Source organism: Engystomops pustulosus, chromosome 4, assembly GCF_040894005.1.
Source record: "Engystomops pustulosus chromosome 4, aEngPut4.maternal, whole genome shotgun sequence".
In the NCBI taxonomy this organism is placed as follows: domain Eukaryota; kingdom Metazoa; phylum Chordata; class Amphibia; order Anura; family Leptodactylidae; genus Engystomops; species Engystomops pustulosus.
The window spans coordinates 190,516,170-190,537,354 of record NC_092414.1 but is presented as its reverse complement, the minus strand read 5'-3'; the positions used below and the strand labels follow the sequence as shown (position 1 = coordinate 190,537,354).

Below are 21,185 nucleotides of genomic sequence, written 5' to 3'. Positions count from 1 at the left end.
CTGCAACACCCCCAACCGGGGCCTAGCCTTTGGTTGGGACCTGGAGGCAGCGGCCTAGGGCGCGCTGATGTCACGGTGCTTGGTATGGGGAGCGGAGGGCTGTCCTACAGCCTGGCAGGTCTCCAGCAGGGCGGTGTGTGCAAGAAATATGGAGAGAGGGGCTGATGAACTGGTTCTCCCTGGGGTAACCCCTGAATGTCTGTATATATATAGGTCCCTGGGTAATGGATGGGGAAGCCTGTGGTGGTGTCAGTCGTATCCAAGGATCAGACGGAGGCAACGTAGTGCAAAATAACTCACGGTTCATTATTGAACAGCAGATAGAAGGCAACGGCCTAAAAATGGTCGAACAGCAGATTTGGATTCTGGTACTGGAGTGGTCGTGGAGAGTGGTCCTAGGAATAAAGCACCAGCCTGATAGTAAATGCAGGCTGGGAGAGAATTGGGATGGAAATGTGTGCAAACTGTGAAAGCTGCAGCTCTGGATTAGAAAAGGGGAAATTGCACCAAGCACCAATCCACGCTAATGGTTAGATACCATACATACACATTATTTATTAACTATGATGGTTAAAATACAAATTACATCAAATAATAAATGCCGATAGATTATACGCCTTTTAACTCCTCAGATTTTTCATTGGAGTTCGGAGTAATGAAATAGATGGTTCTTGTAATATGTCCCAATAATGTTCGCTGGGAATGCAATTTATATATTTTGCTTAAAAATGTTGTAAACAGTACTGTTCACTAAAAGTCATGTCTGTCGTGACCAGTGTCACACTCACGGTTTTCCCGAAAAAGACTAAAGAGTCCTCCTTAGACTCAGATGTTGCATCGGACAGGCTCGGCAGTGCTGTGAGGATGGGCAGTGTCTCGGCGTCCCCAGAGTGGATGTGCGCATGCGTCAATATGCTGTGCTCCTTCTGATTACTCCAGCTGATGATCGTCTTTAGCTGTACACTTCCCAGGTAAAAGGGATGGGTTTTCTTTGGAGGACGTATAGTTGCTCCTGCTATTTTGGCTGCTCCTGTTATTTTAGCTGCAATGGTTAAATTGAGCACTAACTCCACAGTATCTTTGTATATCGCTAGATGCGTTTCTGAGCTCTGCTTGGCTCTTTCTTCAGTAGCTAAATAATAAAATGAACTGCCCACAATGCCTGTTATATACAAAAGCTTCTACAGTCTAAGGAGGACCCTTTAGTCTTTTGGGAAACCCGTGAGTGTGACACTGGTCACGACAGACATGACTTTTAGTGAACAGTACTGTTTACAACATTTTTCACAACATTTTTAAGCAATGAAAAATCTGAGGAATTAAAAGGCCTATAATCTATCGGCATATATGAGCTGCTAATAACTTATTGGCTTATATGAGCTTTTTACTTGCATAAACCCAACGGTACATAATTATAGCTACATTTATATTCTAATTTTTTATTAAGGGCACATATGTGCACTTGGGCCCTATGGTGCCATTTGTGCCCCTCTTGCAATATTGTATTTTAATTTGATGTATTATTTGATGTAATTTGTATTTTAACCATCATAGTTTATAAATAATGTGTATGTATAGTATCTAACCATTAGCATGGATTGGTGCTTGGTGCAATTTCCCTTTTTATACTTCCAATTTTCATACAGTTAAGCACCTGTATAACACCTGAGCACATCCACTGCCAGTTTTGATTCAATGTTGGGGTTAAGGTAGTGCAGAGTTACTACCATTGCTGTACAGCTCTGGATTAGAGTCTCCTGACTCAGTTCCTGGGATTGGTTTCTGTGGCAGCACTAAAGGTGTGCTACACAGTGGGGGACATTTACATAAAGTGTCGGTGTCTGCATTGGCTTTGTTACCGACCTGCTCTCGGAGAGAAGATACACATTTAATATTGTAGAGCTGTGCAGAGACATTTCTGGCGCCGAGACCATTTTCTGTCCCTGGGACCAAAATCTGTCCCGAGCACCAGAAATGTGTCCAACAGTCCCTGCTAGACCAGTTTTCTTTTGGTCTACTTTCCGCCAGTTTACAGCGCCCAAAAAGGGCTGCGACACATATTAATTGTGTCTGAGTTTCCACTCCGCCAAAGCCACGCCCCTTTTGAGAGAAGAGTCGGAGCAGACGGAAAAAGTAATTTTTTCTGTCCCCGACAGCTAATAAATAGGTAGGAGAGCAGAAGATGCGGTGAGAGCGCCACAAAACTGGCGGAAACGCCATAGTAAATGTCCCCCACTATCTCTCTGTTCACTCAGACCATGTGGTCCGACTGTAGACAAGTGAACGACTTGAGCCGGCTCTCCTCAGTGAGCCGATGGCTCACTAAACCCTGACCCTAAATGGCTCACCACGCCCCCTTTAACCCAATAAAATTGGGTTAAAAGTGTTATTGTGTCGGGTGACTTACTGGCCTGCGACTCTCTATTTAAATATTTAATTCCAATCATTATAAGACTGGACTGGACCATGTGCTCACACTGTGCAGGGGTTTTTTACTCCCCCTGGTCAGGCAGAGTCTACAGCTGCATTTACATAATCCCTCAGTGCTAGAAACTTACTAGAGGGTTCATGACTCCCTCTGACAGCTCCTAACCTAGAGAGGGCGCTATTCGGCACTACCAGCCTGCCTATGTTTTGCACAGTGGTGGCCCACAGGGCTCTCTGCCCCTGGGGAAAACCAATGTGAGGTTACTGCGGTGTATTATTTGTGCAGGTAGGTGGTCATTAGAGCCTGATGTACAGTTAATGTCCAGACGGCCTAGGACTTTTGTTTTTGCTGCTGTTTTTATTGAAAATTATACTGATTGCACCAAATGGACTACATCCTTTCTGTGTCTTGCCAAAAGACGATTACCCTGCTGCCTTATCCCTTACTCTATTTATGCTCTTATTATTTCATTGCCATATATGACGTTAACTTTTAAGTGAATTACTTTTACTGGTTCTTAGACGGAGTCTTTATTAAAGTGAATGTCAGATTCTGACAGCTTTATAGATTACAGAGAAGAACAATACTGCTAGAAAGTGCGGGTGGAGCCCACGGATGAGGTGCCTCTTTGTTCCTGAAAAGGCATTTTAAGCCTTAGAAGTGCTCCACACCCAAATGATAAATCCTGCTGGACTAGGCCGTGATCTATCACACGTTACATCATGTGTAAAGACTGGTAAGAAGTAAGTTGTCATTGCAGGTACATAGCAGTAATCTACAACATGTCCATCAGGGGCGTAACTTGAGGGGATGCAGAGGTTGCGGTCGCACCAGGGCCCAAGAGGTTTAGGGGGCCCTTATGGTGTCACTTTCCCATATGAGAAGACTATTACTATAAACATTATAGTCGGGGGCCTGGCACAGACTTTACACTGGAGCCCATCAGCTTCTAGTTACGCCACTGATGTCCATGATCATCTCAGGGAAAATCTGGAGAAAACATGAAATCCGTCAGAACAGCTTGATCATTTTTCGGCCGGATTTGCAATTTGTCAGTGTCCTTTTGAGATGTGCTTAGGAAATACCCGGGGCAGTCCACCGATTCAAAGGTCAGGAGATTGCTGTCATTTTCTGATTCTCTGCAGTAGAAGGTGAAGGGTGACATCTGGTCGTGCTCTTCTTTATTCTTTATGTCGGCTTCCTGAATAAGAAATATGATGAAAATTTGATTAGATTAGTAACCATCGGCTTTTTTGACATGTCTAGTTTAGTAAATATGGTATAATATTCATCACTATCGTAGAGTAATTTGTCTTAGAAATTTCCATTGTTCCTTTGGGCGTCCAGGCCACTGGTGGAGTCTCCTCACACTGCTGTGCTCTTACATCTCTGCATTCAAACTGCTACCTAATTCGCTGGGATAGTCACAGTTTTTCAGGTTAGAGTGTACCCCTAGACCAGTGATGGCAAACCTTTTAGAGACAGGGTGTCAAAACTACAAAACCTACTTTAATATCGCAAAGTGCCAACATGACCATTGAAGCGGTAACCTATTGAACCCTGCTGTATCATGAGTTTCAATCGTATTGGAGTTCTCAGGACACCAATACAATAGAAAGAAGATGGAGAAAGAAATGTGAGACCCAGAGCAGGAGCTCCAATGATAATCTATCTCTGTCCACACCTTCTCACTTCTCGTGTAGTCCTGGCAGCCAAAGAGGTGTCGCTTCCAAACGGCACTGAGCATGGCATGTCTATGTCTGTTTTGGATCGCAGGAGGAGTTCTGTCTGGAAAATTCTGTGCTGAAGGCAATGGCCTGGGTGCCCACAGAAAGGGCTCCGAGTGCCACCTCTGGCACTTGTGCCATAGGTTCCCCACCACTGCCCTAGACCATACCCAGGGTTAAAGTGGCCTAGGTCAATTCATACCCACTTAGGCCATTTCCCCATCTTTAGCATTGTGATAATTTTTAATGTTTCTTCATTTTATTGAGGATTCAGCTCGGAGAAACCAAACTGATTAAAATCTCATAACTCCACACACAGAACTATCAGTATATGACCCCTTGCTCACCCGGGAGGGAAGGGTGGTGCGCACTCCTCATCCCTCCCTTCTCCATAGGAAGCCGGTCGACTGCTATGTAAATCTGCCATAGCTGCACGGTACAATACAATGCACAATACGGACATTCATATGGATGACTGTATTGCCCACTGAAGTGATTGTGGCCGTGTGCTACCCATTCTGATACAGCATGGGTAGACGCGGCCTTAGGCTGCATTCCTACATTGGGGTTTTCTGATTCAGTTATGCGAGGAGCTGTAGATCCTCACGGGTCAGAACATATTATGGAGATGCCACTTCTCCTCTTATACTACCCCACTCGTGGTTTGGGCATCAAAAACTGCATCTGATAACCTCAATGTGTGTACGCAGCACCCATGTGGTGGTATCCTGCTGTATGGGTGCACGGCCAGGCATAGATAACCAGAGCAGGTTTGCAGTGTCACATTGTACAGACTATAATTTCTTTCTTTTTTATGTGGATATATAGGGGCTTATTTTTTTGCCACATGAGATGCACTTTTCAGGTACTCAATTATAGCTATATGATAAGATTTTACTAACTCTTTCTTGGTGGAGGAAATGAAAATCATCAATTTCTTGATAATTTTTTTTTTGCATTTTCTTTGGCCGCTCACCTTACCATAAAAATCATATGTTATTTATATTCTATGGTTTGCCACAATTACAAAGATACCTCATTAATATGGCTTTTATTTTCCCGCAAATTTACTGAATAAAAACTAATTCCATAATTTCAGAGGCGTAACTTTTAGATTTTTTTTTGGCTTATTTTTTGTGTTCATTATTTCAGTTGTTCATTTTACTGGTCTTTTTTTATGGCATTCACCGTTCAGGTCCAATAATGATTGTGTTTTATTATACAGATTGTTATGGATGCAGCTCTACCAAGTATGTTGGGTTTTTTTTGTGTATTTTATACTATATTTAGTGTTTGTATGGGAATTTTAGGGGCTTATGTATTATTTATTGTTTATTTTAAAAATGTTTTAAACTTATTTTTTCACTTTATACAAACTGGAAGCAGTCTGACTGCAGTAGACATTGGGCAGCTCCAGGGCACTCAGCAGACCTCGGGGCTGCTCTGAAGAGGATTGGATCCCCTGGTAGGTAGCACAGGGGATCTGATCCCTAGGTAGGCCCTTACATGCTGTGGTCATGCTTGTAACGTGTAAGGAGTTAACACCCGTGATCAGAGACGGCACCGTGATGTTCACACCCGCAGGTGTTAGAGCCGAGTGTCAGCAGTAATATACATCCAACGCAAAGTTAACACAATGTAAATTCAACATGTGAATCAGATTTACATTACATTAAAATTCTGTTTACGTAAAGATGGTTTTCATCAGCATGATGTAAACACACTGTAAACAGAATGTATATGCAGCGTGTCAATGCAGCCTAACAAATGTGGTGTAAACATCATGTTCACATTGCTTTTACATAAGAGGTTAACAGGATTTAAACACATGTGAACTCAGCCTAACATACCGTTCATATGCCGTTTAAACCCTTCACATTGCAAAGTTTTTTTGGTCATTTTTTTTTATCCCCATGTTAAAAAAAATCTATAAGCTTTTTTTGTGTACAGGCGGTCCCCTACTTAGGTATACAGTTCCAACTTACAAACAAATTCAGTTACATTATTTATTATTCCAGACCGTGTACTGAGAAGCTGGAAAAAAATTCAAAATGTGGGGAAATTAACGAAAAATGATACGGCAACAGGAGAAGGACAGGGGCCAAAATATAAATGGGATGGAGGACAGGGGCCACAATATTAAGGGAATATGGACAGGGGCCGCAATATGAAGGGGATGGAGGACAGGGGCCATAATATAAAGCCAATAGAGGACAGGGGTTATTATATGGGTCCTTAAGGGGGATGGCACCAAAAGTGCCTTTAAGGTTGATATCATACTATGCTTAATACTAGGACAAAGAGCAGAGGGGGAGAGTGCTCCAAGTCCAGCTACAATCAAGCAATATAAATGAATTTTTTACAGTTATGGTTACACTGATCTCCAGGAATTATCCCTAACACTGTCTGCAGCTTTATATGGTCAAAATTATCCCATTAATTTCTGCACTGCTCCACCCAAGTGGGGAGCAGGGCACAATATGCCAAAAAATGCACTTTCCATGCTATGTGCCAGGGAATGTGAGTTTTCTGGCATGGAAGACATGGATTATTGCCCCAAAGTCTTTGTCCATGCTCCACTTTTGATGTTCATGTTTCCTCCTGTGTGATTAGGACAGGACAATGTAGAAATCCCTTCTGTTTTTAGTCTACATATAAAAATACTTGCCGTGAGATGGAGCTCCTTATTAGTGCAGCAAAAATAGATATTGCGACCTTCAACTCCAAATGTGACCGGACGTTTCATGGGATCAAATTTGTTTTCACTGTACGTGTCCACTTTTATTTTCACTGCAAAAAAAGACATTTTATGAATGAATTATAATTTCTAGTTTCCTATGTTCTCTGATGTTCACTATCAAACCACAAGTACAGGACCATTCACTTATGCCTAATACATAATATTGTGCCAAAAAAGCATTTGCATAATTCTGTGCATGACTCTGTTCCTATGAAACCACACCCCTTTCTGAACACACCCCCTTGTCGCTTTTCATTCATTTAAGTCTTTGCCATTAATATATTTAGAAGTATAGTGGGTGGTCCTACTCTGTGACTGACAACTTTCCCTTCATTTCTATATATACAGATAAAGCTGTCAGCAGGCAGGATACTGTATACAATCTGCTCAGCTCCTCCGGCTCTATAGCATGCTGCCTGCAGATAGGACACTATGTACAATCTGCTCAGCTCCTCCTGCTCTATAACATGCTGCCTGCAGATAGGACACTATGTACAATCTGCTCAGCTCCTCCTGCTCTATAACATGCTGCCTGCAGATAGGACACTATGTACAATCTGCTCAGCTCCTCCTGCTCTATAACATAATGCCTGCATGTAGGACTATGGGGGTCATTTACTAAGGGCCCGATTCACATTTTTCCCGACGTGTTACCCGAATATTTCCGATTTGCGCCGATTGTACCTGAATTGCCCCGGGATTGTGGCGCACGCGATCGTATTGTGGCGCATCGGCGCCGGCATGCGCGCGACGGAAATCGGGGGGCGTGGCCGAACGAAAACCCGACGTATTCGGAAAAACCGCCGCATTTAAAAACCGAAAAAGTGTCGCTTGGGGAGCGCTTACCTTCACCTGGTCCGAGGTGGTGCATTCCGGCGCAATGAGATGACTTTCAGCGCAGCAGCGCCACCTGGTGGGCAGCGGAGGAACTACCTTCTTAAATCCCGGCCGGACCCGAATCCAGAGCAGAGAACGCACCGCTGGTTCGCGAATGGGCCGGGTAAGTAAATTTGCCCCAATATGTACAATCTGCACAGCTCATCCTGCTCTATAACATGCTGCCTGCAGATAGGACACTATTTACAATCTGCTCAGCTCCTCCTGCTCTATAACATGCTGTGTGCAGATAGGGCACTATATACAATCTGCTCAGCTCCTCGTGCTCTATAACAGTGATTTTCAACCAGTGTGCCGTGGCACACTAGTGTGCGGCGACACATGGTCGGGTGTGCCGCGGGGAAAGTTCCCCAAACTATGGTGCCACCTGTGTTTTGTATCCCTTTTGTGTTTATGGAAACAGGCCCAGGTTTCACACCGAATGAGTAAAATAAATTTAGAATCTATATTATTAACTATATGTATAATATGACTGTTTTAGTGTCATTTTGTGCTATTTTGGTTGGTGGTGTGCCCCAGGATTTTCTAAGTATAAAAAGTGTGCCGCGGCTCAAAAAAGGTTGAAAATCACTGCTCTATAACATGCTGTGTGCATGTAGGACAATGGGGCAGATTTACTTACCCGGCCCATTCGCGATCCAGCGGCGCCTTCTCTGTGGTGGATTCGGGTCCAGCCGGGATTCACTAAGGTAGTTCCTCCGCCGTCTACCAGATGTCGCTGCTGCGCTGAAGACTATCAGAACGCACTGGAATACACCGAGCCCGGCTCAGTGAAGGTAAGTGCAAGCTGCGCAACACATTTTTCGTTTTTAAATGCAGTGGTTTTTCCGAATACGTTGGGTTTTCGTTCGCCCACGCCCCCCCATTTCAGTTGCGCGCATGCAGGCGCCGATGCGCCACAATCCGATCGCGTGCGCCAAAATCCCGGGGCAATACAGGGAAAATCGGTGCAAATCGGAAATATTCAGGTAACACGTCGGGAAAACGCGAATCGGGCCCTTAGTAAATGACCCCCAATATGTACAATCTGCACAGCTCCTCCTGCTCTATAACATACTGCCTGCAGATAGTAAAGCTTCTCTTAATTGTAAATCAGACTTACGTGCCACCTGGGAATTCCCATTTACTAAATGTGTGGCCACCACAGAATCTTTGCCTTCCATTTTTAAGAACTTCTTGAATGCGTCCTGAACAATGTGCCGTGATGTTTCACGTGGATCTTTTAGAAATTTCAATGCAGAACCTGGTAAATGAAAGAAAGTAGGTCAAACACCTCTACAAAATTTGGATTAACCCTTTCTGGGCATCGTATTTAAATTAGCTTACCGCTCTCAAGCTGTGAATCTGGCACCTCATCATCAAAGTAAAGGCGATACCTTTTTGGACGATGTGGTTTTTCCAGAACTTCATTATAGTCAGTAACTTCTGGCTGCTGTTGATCTTCTGACTTCATTTTTATAGGGGGAGATAAAATTACAATGACAATGGTCGGCTAAGGCTACCGATATACCCCTTTTCTACCCCAGTCCTTCAGGACATTGAGCCCTGAAGAAATCAGGCTATGTTATCACATCCCAACACCAATGCTAACATCCAGTATCGGAAAAGCTCTAATTCCAGGTGTTTAACCCCTTAGTCCCCACTGTCAAACCTGGAATGGCGTGTCTAAGTGGATACAGAGGAATGGGTGCCAGTGGTGTCACATAGCAGCCTGGGGCTCTTTGAAGGTCCCCATTGCTGACTGCACCAACTTTCTATTAAATCATACCAGACACAATAAAACCCTGCACTACTATGCAGTGTATTGTACACATATTGTGGAACAAAGTAAACACATATACACTCACCGGCCACTTTATTAGGTACACCTGTCCAACTGCTCGTTAACACTTAATTTCTAATCAGCCAATCACATGGCGGCAACTCAGTGCATTTAGGCATGTAGACATGGTCAAGACAATCTCCTGCAGTTCAAACCGAGCATCAGTATGGGGAAGAAAGGTGATTTGAGGCCTTTGAACGTGGCATGGTTGTTGGTGCCAGAAGGGCTGGTTTGAGTATTTCAGAAACTGCTGATCTACTGGGATTTTCACGCACAACCATCTCTAGGGTTTACAGAGAATGGTCCGAAAAAGAAAAAACATCCAGTGAGCGGCAGTTCTGTGGGCGGAATGCCTTGTTGATGCCAGAGGTCAGAGGAGAATGGGCAGACTGGTTCGAGCTGATAGAAAGGCAACAGTGACTCAAATCGCCACCCGTTAAAACCAAGGTAGGCAGAAGAGCATCTCTGAACGCACAGTACGTCGAACTTTGAGGCAGATGGGCTACAGCAGCAGAAGACCACATCGGGTGCCACTCCTTTCAGCTAAGAACAGGAAACTGAGGCTACAATTTGCACAAGCTCATCGAAATTGGACAGAAGAAGATTGGAAAAACGTTGCCTGGTCTGATGAGTCTCGATTTCTGCTGCGACATTCGGATGGTAGGGTCAGAATTTGGCGTCAACAACATGAAAGCATGGATCCATCCTGCCTTGTATCAACGATTCAGGCTGGTGGTGGTGGTGTCATGGTGTGGGGAATATTTTCTTGGCACTCTTTGGGCCCCTTGGTACCAATTGAGCATCGTTGCAACGCCACAGCCTACCTGAGTATTGTTGCTGACCATGTCCATCCCTTTATGACCACAATGTACCCAACATCTGATGGCTACTTTCAGCAGGATAATGCGCCATGTCATAAAGCTGGAATCATCTCAGACTGGTTTCTTGAACATGACAATGAGGTCACTGTACTCAAATGGCCTCCACAGTCACCAGATCTCAATCCAATAGAGCATCTTTGGGATGTGGTGGAACGGGAGATTCGCATCATGGATGTGCAGCCGACAAATCTGCGGCAACTGTGTGATGCCATCATGTCAATATGGACCAAAATCTCTGAGGAGCTTCCAGCACCTTGTTGTATCTATGCCACGAAGAATTGAGGCAGTTCTGAAGGCAAAAGGGGGTCCAACCCGTTACTAGCATGGTGTACCTAATAAAGTGGCCGGTGAGTGTGTATATATATATATATATATATATATATATATATACAAATATTACAAGTTAAGTCAGTAAAGAAAAGAATTTTAAAAAAATGCCATCACACACAGAAATACCCACCCCTTTAAAAAAAAAATTTTTTAACTTGTACATCCATTATAACCCAGGCTGGACAACTACAATGGTATTTATCTCATATGAGAAATAAAAATATGAAACAAAAAACATTGTCTGATTTAACATTTTCATATCATCCTTCACACCAAAAATTAGATTGAAAGTGAGTAAATAGATTAATGAGCCCCATGGTTGTACACAGTTGAAAACTTCAGATCTCAATGCAAATAACAAGCCCTCTCACAGCTACATTGACAAAAAGCTAATGCTCTTCAAAGACGATGATGCAAACATTATTTCTTTACCTCCTTTAGAATTATATTGTCATTACATTGGCAGGTTTGGACCGGCCTACAGGTGAATCCACTGGTTGACCTCTCAGCTTGGTGGGCCCCTGGGCCTTGTTTAAGTTGTGCAGAACCCTCACAGTACATCATACATATTTGCAGCATACAGCAAGTTAACCACCCTGACCATAACAGTCCAAGACAAGGGCTAGAAAGCCAACAATGGATCAGCTATGTCCCAGGAATTAGCGACTGGATATTGGGTAATATTTGTATGTACAGTGTGTACTGAAAATATTCAGACCCCTTTAAATGTTTCACTCTTTGTTTCATTACAGCCTATTGGTAAGATCAAAAAAAATTATTTAGCTCATTTATGTACACTCTGCCCCCATTTTGGCAGAAAAAAACTGAAATGTAGATATTTTTGCTAATTTATTAAACAAGAAAAATTGAAATATCACATGGTCATAAGTATTCTGACCCTTTGCTGTAACCCTCATATTTAACTCACATGTTGTCCACTTCCTTCTGATCCTCCTTGAGATGGTTCTACTCCTTCATTGGAGTTCAGTTGTGTTTATTTAAACTGATTGGACTTGATTAGGAAAGGCACACACCTTTCTATTTAAGACCTCACAGTGCATGTCAGAGCACATGAGAATCATGAGGTGTAAGGAACTGCCCAAAGAGCTCAGAGTGGTAAGGCACAGATTTGGCCAAGGTTACAAAATAATTTCTGCAGCACAGTGTCCTTTATATTCCTTGAATGGAAGAAGTTTGGGACAACCACAATTCTTCCTCGACCTGGCCAACCAGCTTAACTAAGCAGGTAAAGAAGAACCCCAAGATCATTGTGGTTGAGCTCCAGAGATACAGTAGAGAGATGGGAGAAAGTTTCACAAAGTCACCTATCACTGCAGCCTCCAGCAGTCGTGGGTCTATGGCTGCAGACGGAAGCCTCTCCTCAGTGCAAGACATGAAAGCCGCACACGGTGTGCAATACACATAAAGAACTCCCAGACTATGAGAAATAAGATTCTCCGGTCTGATGAGACGAAGTTTGAACTTTTTTTGTTTGTAATTCTAAGCGGTATGTGTGGAGAAAACCAGGCACTTCTCATCACCTGCCAAATACAATCCCAGCAGTGACACATGGTGGTGGCAGCATCATGCTATGGGGGCAGGACAGGACCACTGGGTGTAATGGAAGGAAAGATGAATGCGGCCAAGTACAGAGATATCCTAGATGAAACCTCTTCCAGAGGCTCTGGAGCACACAGCTAAAATAACAAAGCAGAGGCTTCAGAACATCTTTGACCATTCCTGACTGGTCCAGCCAGAGCCTGGACCTAAACCCAATTGAGCATCTCTGGAGAGACATGAAAATGGCCTTCACCAACGTTCACCATCCAACCCGAGGGAACTGGAGAGGATCTGCCAGGAAGAGGCAGAGGATCCCCAAATCCAGCGGTGAAACACTTGTTGCATCTTCCCCAGAAGACTCCGGGCTGCACCAGCTCCAAAGCTGCTTCTAATCATCACTGAGCAAAGGGGCTGAATACTTATCACCGGGGGCTGAATACTTATCACCGGGGGCTGAATACTTATCACCGGGGGCTGAATACTTATCACCAGGGGCTGAATACTTATCACCGGGGGCTGAATACTTATCACCGGGGGCTGAATACTTATCATAAGGGGCTGAATACTTATCACCGGGGGCTGAATACTTATCACCGCGGGCTGAATACTTATCACCAGGGGCTGAATACTTATCACCAGGGGCTGAATACTTATCATAAGGGGCTGAATACTTATCACCGGGGGCTGAATACTTATCACCGGGGGCTGAATACTTATCACCGGGGGCTGAATACTTATCACCGGGGGCTGAATACTTATCACCAGGGGGTGAATACTTATCACCAGGAGCTGAATACTTATCACCGGGGGCTGAATACTTATCACCGGGGGCTGAATACTTATCACCAGGGGCTGAATACTTATCATAAGGGGCTGAAACTTATCACCGGGGGCTGAATACTTATCACCGGGGGCTGAATACTTATCACCGGGGGCTGAATACTTATCACCGGGGGCTGAATACTTATCACCAGGGGCTGAATACTTATCACCGGGGGCTGAATACTTATCACCGGGGGCTGAATACTTATCCCCAGGGGCTGAATTCTTATCATAAGGGGCTGAATACTTATCATAAGGGGCTGAATACTTATCATAAGGGGCTGAATTCTTAATACCAGGGGATATTTCATATTTTCTTATTTAATAAATTAGCAAAAATTTCTTTTTTTTTTTTTTCTGTCAGTATGGGACAAGAATACTTTCCATAGCCAGTGTATCTGTACAGTGGTGGGCACTAAGCACTCCAATCAGTTACTAAATACTGATGTGTTAGTAATGGGTTAAAAAAAGTCACCAAACTTAATTTACCTTCACGTCGTCTTCATTTTCACTAAACAAAATAAATACAAAAAACATACTAGTTTATTATAACACAAAATGCACCAAAACTGAGCAACTTAGGCCCTTCCACACTTTCGTTTTTCACGCATGCTTTTGAAGCGCAGAACTTGCATTGCACTCTGACCCATTGTAATCAATGGGCTTTTTCACACTTGCATTTTTTTTCACGCACACACGCGCGTTTAAATCTCGGCATGCTCTACTTTTGCAAGTCACGTGCGTGAAGAACGCACCATACAAGTCTATGGAGACGCATCAAAAACGCTTCACACTCTGAGACACATGCAAGTGCAATGCGTTTTTCACGCATCAATTCCCATAGAAAAGATAGAGCTCAGTCCTGTGTCCATTTCACGCGCATTATCTGCGCATGAAAAACGCATTGAAATTGCATTGAAAACAAGCATGAAAAACTGAGACACTGAACAAACTCTGACTGACAACTGATTGCACTCTGATGCAAAATGTCAGTTTTTCACTGACCAAACCCTGATCGCACCCTGATCAGACTCTGACGTGATCTGCAACGCAAGTGTGGAAGGGGCCTTATAATGTACGTTCTAAATATATGGATATAATAGCAAAAAACGGAAATGACTTAAACCTCGTAAAGTATTACCTGGTATGAGGACAGGAACAACTTCGTTCTGCCATTGTTGTATCTGTAGAAAAAATATATACATTAAAATCAGCGTAATGTCTGCCCATAGTAACTAGAAAATAGATGAGGGATTATTGGATGTCTTGTATTACCTTCTCCCTGTCCAGGTCGTGTTCTTCACCCCGAGTAAATTTTTCAGTGACTTGTGTCTTCTCGCAGGCGGACACCCGGATTTATAGTACATGAAAATCTTACGCAACAGATTTTTTTTTGGCTTTCTCCTATTACTAACACACCCAACCTCCTCTCACATAATCACACACCTAGAATTCCTGGAGTACAACAGTGAGATGTTCATAGTTGGTGGATTACTGAAATTTCCACCCCACCCCATGCGTTTGCCCTGGAGCTAATAGAGTCCATAGTGTGTCCTGGATTACCTGGCTTCTCTAATGTTACATTCAACCAGCTGATAGAAAGACATGGGAACGTCTCCTAAGGGATCCTAGTGGTTTCCATAGCTTGTTGTATGTGCCCAGTACCCCAAACCAGGTCCTAATCCAGGTATCCTTCCTGATATATCTTCATCATGACCCCTGTGTAATAATAATAATAATAATAATAAATTCAGATTACGCAGCGCTGCACAGAGCTTTCCAAATCAGTCCCTGTCCCCAATGGGGTTCACAATCTAATCATCCTACCGGTATGTTTTGGAGTGTGGGAGGAAACCGGAGGACCCAGCAGAAACCCACGCAACATGGAGAGAACATACAAACTCTTTGCAGATGTTGACCCTGGGACTTGAACCCAGGTCCCCAGCGCTGCAAGGCTGTAATGCCAACCACTAACCCACCTGTGTATGCGTTTGCCTCCTCCACATTAGATATCTGCAGTCTCCCCTAATTGCCTCATACAAATGCCTGATTGGATTTTGCCAAAATAGGTTTATTTACTCCTGACACCTTCTACAGATTCTGGTTTATGGTCTATAATGTTCTTCATTGTACCCAACATTTCTGCCCATTTATTCTATATACTGACCTGTCACATTCACATTTTCTTTTGATCCATGACTACACACTGAAGTTTCCTTTAGTAGGTAAAATGTTAGGGCGAGGATTCAGGACCCTGTGTCGTCTGCTAAATAGTGGTTATTTATTAGGTAATCCCACATGTAGTAGTACAAGGACTGTGATTCCATGTTGTCTTGTTTTTGGTTTCATAGACCACGTAATGTATATGGCACCCTACACCTACACCTCATCGGATGAAGATATCAGGGGAGATAAAGATATGGCACCCTACACCTACACCTCATCGGATGAAGATATCAGGGGAGATAGAGATCTGGAAGGTTGGAATTTATCTTAAAAGAATCGGTGAATCAACACATCTGCTCCCTGGCTATTGGCCAGCTGTATCCAACCAGTTGGCAGCTTTGGGATGCTATCTGTATAATGGTAATTAAACAGAGAACCTCAAGTCAATGTTGGATGGATGCAGGGGCGTAACTAGGAGAGGCTGGACCCCCATACCAGGCTTCCTTCCCACTTTAAAAATATACATATTTGTATACTCACACATGCGAGTTACAATCACACATTTATATACTTAAGTGCACACATATAGAGCATATAAACAGACATACAGTGCCATATACACACATACAGTATATATACACACATTACACTGCATACACATATAACATATACACACACATATATAGCATATATACATCATATAACATAGAAAATGAAGAGATTAAGCGGCACTGTGAAACCGGATTAAATCCAAAAAATGGGTGAAGGCTTACTGAGGTCCGACTCAGGGATCCCAAAACTTCAATAATCCAAGGCAGGGAAGCAGCACTCTATGACACTTATTTGTGCTGCTTCCCTGCCTTGGATCATCATCTAGCATATGTTATATGCATATTATGCTGTACAATATGCAACATAATGGGGGTCATTTACTAAGGGCCCGAATCGCGTTTTTTCGTCTGGTTTCCCGAAATTTACCGATTTGCGCCGAATTGCCCCTGCAGGCACGTGATGGAAATCAGGGGGCATGGCCGTCGATAAAAAAAAACGACGGATTCGGAAAAACCGTGGATTTTTTTTTAAAAAATGTGAACGGACGGTGAACTCCGGCGGACTTCAGCGCAGCAGCGACACCTGGTGGACATTGGGCGCACTACCTTAGTGAATCGCCGGAACACCAGAATCCTTGACGGAGAACCCGCCGCTGGATCGTGAATGGACCGGGTAAGTAAATCTGCCCCAATATGTATATATTGGTGCACATCCTCCACTTATTAGTGTGTCAGGTTGGATGATGGGGCCCCTTGACACTGTGGGCCCCATACTAGCTGCTGTGGCTGCTACCACTGTAGTTACGCTAATGATGGATGATTTTGTCTATAGGCTAGAGCTGTGGTAGTTCCTAGAACACTATAAAAAAATCCATATGGAATTTCTGAATATTTGTTTTTCATTGAGGATGCATTGAAAAGCTTGAAAATCTTTCCAAAATTTGCTGTGGTCTGACATCACTAGAGATCAAAGAGTGAGTATCTAGCAATTGCAGGTTATGACCATATTCTGTCTGAGAAACACGGCCTATGCATTACCTAACGTGGACTGACCGCAGGCACGTGAACTCAACCCACTTCAACCAACCTCTCACAAAAAGCGGTGAGAGTATTAGGGTCACACTTGGACCATACACAGGGCAGATTTATCAAGCACCTGTGCTTAATGCGCCAGCACCTGATTTTCACTCTGTCCCTCTCACCGTGCCAAATATCTCAAGAAGCAGGTCCTGTCTGGTATAGAATTGTGCCATAGTCTGCTCCAGGAATGGATACCGCCCCTTTCATGCCTACTAAATGTATTACTTCCTTAAAAATTATTTTAAAATTATCCTGGCACATGAATCTAAACCATATAAATAGGGCCAAAAAACCCTTCAATACAGCATAGGGAACTGGTTTGGCTGTGAGGCTATTGACTAGGGTGAGGAAGTAAGACTTCTCCTTATAGAGACATTGCTAATGCATGTGGCGACTTATAGCCATTGATGCTCCACTAGGGGATTCTGGAAAATATAGAAATACATTTTTCAGGGTGAAACAGGGAAGACAATCTTGAAAGTTGCATGTTAAGGGGGTTGCCTTTCAAGGTATTGTTTCCATTGTCCCATCCTGGAAACGTATTTGCGCATTTCCAAGAATCCCCTAGTGGAGCATCAATGGCTATAAGTCTCCACATGCCTGCAAGTCAGCCTTAATTAGTAAAGTCTCTGGAGAACTCTAAAGGAAAACTCTTACTTCCTGACCATAGTCAATAGTCTCTCACTATGCTGTATTGAAGAGACGCAACCACGTCAAAACAGCGCTGTCTACAGTTGGGAATCTGTTCCTTTTGGAATAGTTATAATGGTTTTCTTTAGTCTCACACTATGGGGCAAATTAACTTACCCAGTTCTGCCGCAATCCCCGATCCGGACAGTCCGTCGAAGATGAAGTCCGGCGCGATTCACATAGTTCGTGCACCCGATTTCCTGCATCCGTCGCTTGTAAGTGCTTGTCTTGCGACACAATTTCCAATGTTAAATCGCGCACGTTGTCCGAATACGTCGGTTCGTCCGACGGCCCGTCCCCCGATTTGTGTTGCGTGAAAGCTGGCGGCGAAGCACCAAAATCCGATTGTGTGCGCCAAAATCCCCTGATCGTATCCAGAGAGTTGTGGTCAATGATTCCTACTCGGAATGGTCACCAGTTATGAGTGGTGTACCTCAGGGTTCTGTGCTTGGCCCACTACTATTTAATATATTTATTAATGATATAGAGGTAGGAATTAATAGCACTGTGTCTATTTTTGCAGATGACACCAAACTGTGTAGTGTAATACAGTCTATGGAGGATGTTCATAGGCTGCAGGGTGACTTGGACAAACTGAGTGTTTGGTCATCCACTTGACAAATGAGGTTCAATGTGGATAAATGTAAGGTTATGCACCTGGGGGCAAATAATCCAAAGGCAAAATATGTCCTTGGGGGAGTAAATCTGGGAGAGTCCCTTGTTGAGAAGGACCTGGGTGACTAGTAGGTCATAAATTGAATAACATCATGCAATGTCAAGCAGCTGCCTCTAAAGCCAGTAGGATCTTGTCAGGTATCAGAAGTGGTCTGGAATCTCGTGATAGGGATGTAATATTACCACTGTACAAGGCAGTGGTTCGGCCTCACCTGGAATATGCTGTCCAGTTCTGGGCATCAGTCCATAAAAAGGATGCCCTGGAGCTGGAGAGGGTTCAACATAGAGCCACAAAAATGATAAGGGGTATGGAGGGTCTTAGTTATGAGGAAAGATTAAAACAACTAGATTTATTTAGTCTGGAAAAGAGACGACTACGAGGGGACATGATTAATTTATATAAATATATGAATGGTCCATACAAAAAATATGGAGGTAAGTTGTTTCAGATTAAATCAAATCAAAAGACAAGGGGGCACTCTCTCCGTCTGGAGAAAACAAGGTTTAATCACCAGAGGGGACAGGGATTTTTTACTATGAGAACTGTCAATCCATGGAACAGCCTGCCTCAGGCGCTGGTCACAGCAGGGACAGCGGATAGCTTCAAGAAGGGTCTAGATGCCTTTTTACACCTAAATAACATTGATGGTTATGTTATATAGAATCGTTTCCCCTAAATCCCTTCCTCATCCAATCCCTACCCTTCCTTGGTTGAACTTGATGGACAAGTGTCTTTTTTCAACCGTATAAACTATGATTGTGTAATTTCCTGTCCAGCTGATTTTGGTTACACAAACCTGAATTTCCCGGACAGATTTTCAGCATCATGTCCGGGAGAGTTTTTCAAGATGTATTACACTGTGAGCAAATCTGCCCCAGGAAAGGAAAAACAACAATAACATGCAGTGACATGCGCCTGCATTGTTTATTACAGGAATATATTCATGTCTACACGGGTCGAGCTAAATCCAACCTGTCAGGTTTTCGGAAAGCAATATAAGATGACAGACTCTAACCCTAGTAGATTAACCCCACAATGATGCACAGCACTCCTTGTAACAGTGCGTCTATTCCCTGGCAATTGCTGTTTTAACTAAGGACTAAGCTCATTTTCACCCTTAGAACACAGCCCGATTTTTCACATCTGTCTGCGTCGCGATACGCAGTTACAACTTTGGAACGCTTTATTTTACTGAGTTTATTTTCAGAAAGTTTTTTCATAACATTGTACTTCACATTAATTCTATATTTTAGCTAAAATATATTGCACTTGCCATAAATACTTCAGTATAAGCCGACCCGAGTGTAAGCCGAGGTACATAATTTTAACACAAAAACTGGAAAAAACTATTGACTCGAGTATAAGCCAAGGGTAGGAAATGCATTGGTCCCAGCCTGCCCCCAGAATACAGCGAGCTAGTGCATGCCCCCCAGTATACAGCCTGTAGCCTTCTGTCCCTCACATAAAGCCTGTAGCCCCCTGTCCCTCTTATACAGCCTGCAGCCCCCTGTCCCAAATATATAGCCTGCAGCCCCCTGTCCCAAATATATAGCCTGCAGCCCCCTGTCCCAAATATATAGCCTGCAGCCCCCTGTCCCAAATATATAGCCTGCAGCCCCCTGTCCCTAGTATATAGCCTGTAGTCCCCTGTCCCTAGTATACAGCCTGTAGCCCCCTGTCCCTCTTATACAGCCTGCAACTCCCTGTCCCAAATATATAGCCTGCAGCCCCCTGTCCCAAATATATAGCCTGCAGCCCCCTGTCCTCAGTATACAGCCTGTAGCCTTCTGTCCCTCACATAAAGCCTGTAGCCCCCTGTCCCTCTTATACAGCCTGCAGCCCCCTGTCCCCCGTATACAACCTGCAGCCCCCTGTCCCAAATATATAGCCTGCAGCCCCCTGTCCCCCGTATACAGCCTGCAGCCCCCTGTCCCCCGTATACAGCCTGCAGCCCCCTGTTCCCCGTATACAGCCTGCACCCCCTTGTCCCTAGTATACAGCTATACAGCCTACAGCCCCCTGTCCCTAGTATACAGCCTGTAGAGCCCTGTCCATAGTAATACAGCCTGTAGCCCCCTGTCCCTAGTATACAGCTTGCAGCCCCCTGTCCCTAGTATACAGCCTGCAGCCCCCTTTCCCCCATATACAGCCTGTAGCCCCCTGTCCCTAGTATACAACCTGTAGCCCCCTGTCCCTAGTATACAGCCTGCAGTCCCCTGTCCCTAGTATACAGGCTGCAGCCCCTGTCCCTCATATATAGCCTGCAGCCCCCTGTCCCTAGTATACAGCCTGCAGCTCTCTCTCCCTAGTATACAGCCTGTAGCCCCCTGTCCCTAGTATACAGCCTGCAGCTCTCTCTCCCTAGTATACAGCCTGCAGCCCCCTGTCCCTAGTATACAGCCTGTAGAGCCCTGTCCCTAGTATACAGCCTGCAGCCCCCTGTCCCTAATATACAGCCTGTAGCCCCCTGTCCCTAGTATACAGCCTGTAGACCCTGTCCCTAGTATACAGCCTGCAGCCCCCTGTCCCTAGTATACAGCCTGCAGCTCTCTCTCCCTAATATACAGCCTGCAGCCCCCTGTCCCTAGTATACAGCCTGTAGAGCCCTGTCCCTAGTATACAGCCTGCAGCCCCCTGTCCCTAATATACAGCCTGTAGACCCTGTCCCTAGTATACAGCCTGTTTTAGCCATGTCCCTAGTATACAGCCTGTAGCCCCCTGTCCCTAGTATACAGCCTGTTTTAGCCATGTCCCTAGTATACAGCCTGTAGCCCCCTGTCCCTAGTATACAGCCTGCAGCCCCCTGTCCCTAGTA

The 21,185-nt window shown here is 44.2% G+C and overlaps 1 protein-coding gene across 1 annotated transcript; it reads right to left on the bottom strand.

The window, feature by feature from the left end:
* Positions 1 to 2,942: 2,942 nt before the first annotated feature.
* On the bottom strand, positions 2,943 to 14,584 carry LOC140127858 (interleukin-1 beta-like). The gene is made up of 7 exons (XM_072148999.1): positions 14,483 to 14,584; positions 14,349 to 14,391; positions 13,697 to 13,718; positions 9,119 to 9,239; positions 8,895 to 9,035; positions 6,820 to 6,945; positions 2,943 to 3,625 (listed from the first exon to the last, which is right to left on the bottom strand). The coding sequence occupies exons 2-7, from the start codon at positions 14,381 to 14,383 to the stop codon at positions 3,408 to 3,410; spliced, it is 663 nt and encodes a 220-aa protein (XP_072005100.1). The 5' UTR covers positions 14,384 to 14,391; positions 14,483 to 14,584; the 3' UTR covers positions 2,943 to 3,407.
* Between the last annotated feature and the right edge of the window lie 6,601 nt (positions 14,585 to 21,185).

Excerpts from the sequence above, each read along its gene's own strand:
- LOC140127858 (XM_072148999.1), bottom strand. The coding sequence starts at position 14,383 with ATGGCAGAACGAAGTTGTTCCTGTCCTCATACCAG. Across the intron at positions 9,240-13,696 it reads AAAATGAAGACGACGTGAAG|TCAGAAGATCAACAGCAGCC; the intron begins GTAAATTAAGTT and ends ATAAAAATGAAG. Across the intron at positions 3,626-6,819 it reads GGAGCTCCATCTCACGGCAA|CCGACATAAAGAATAAAGAA; the intron begins GTATTTTTATAT and ends TTATTCAGGAAG.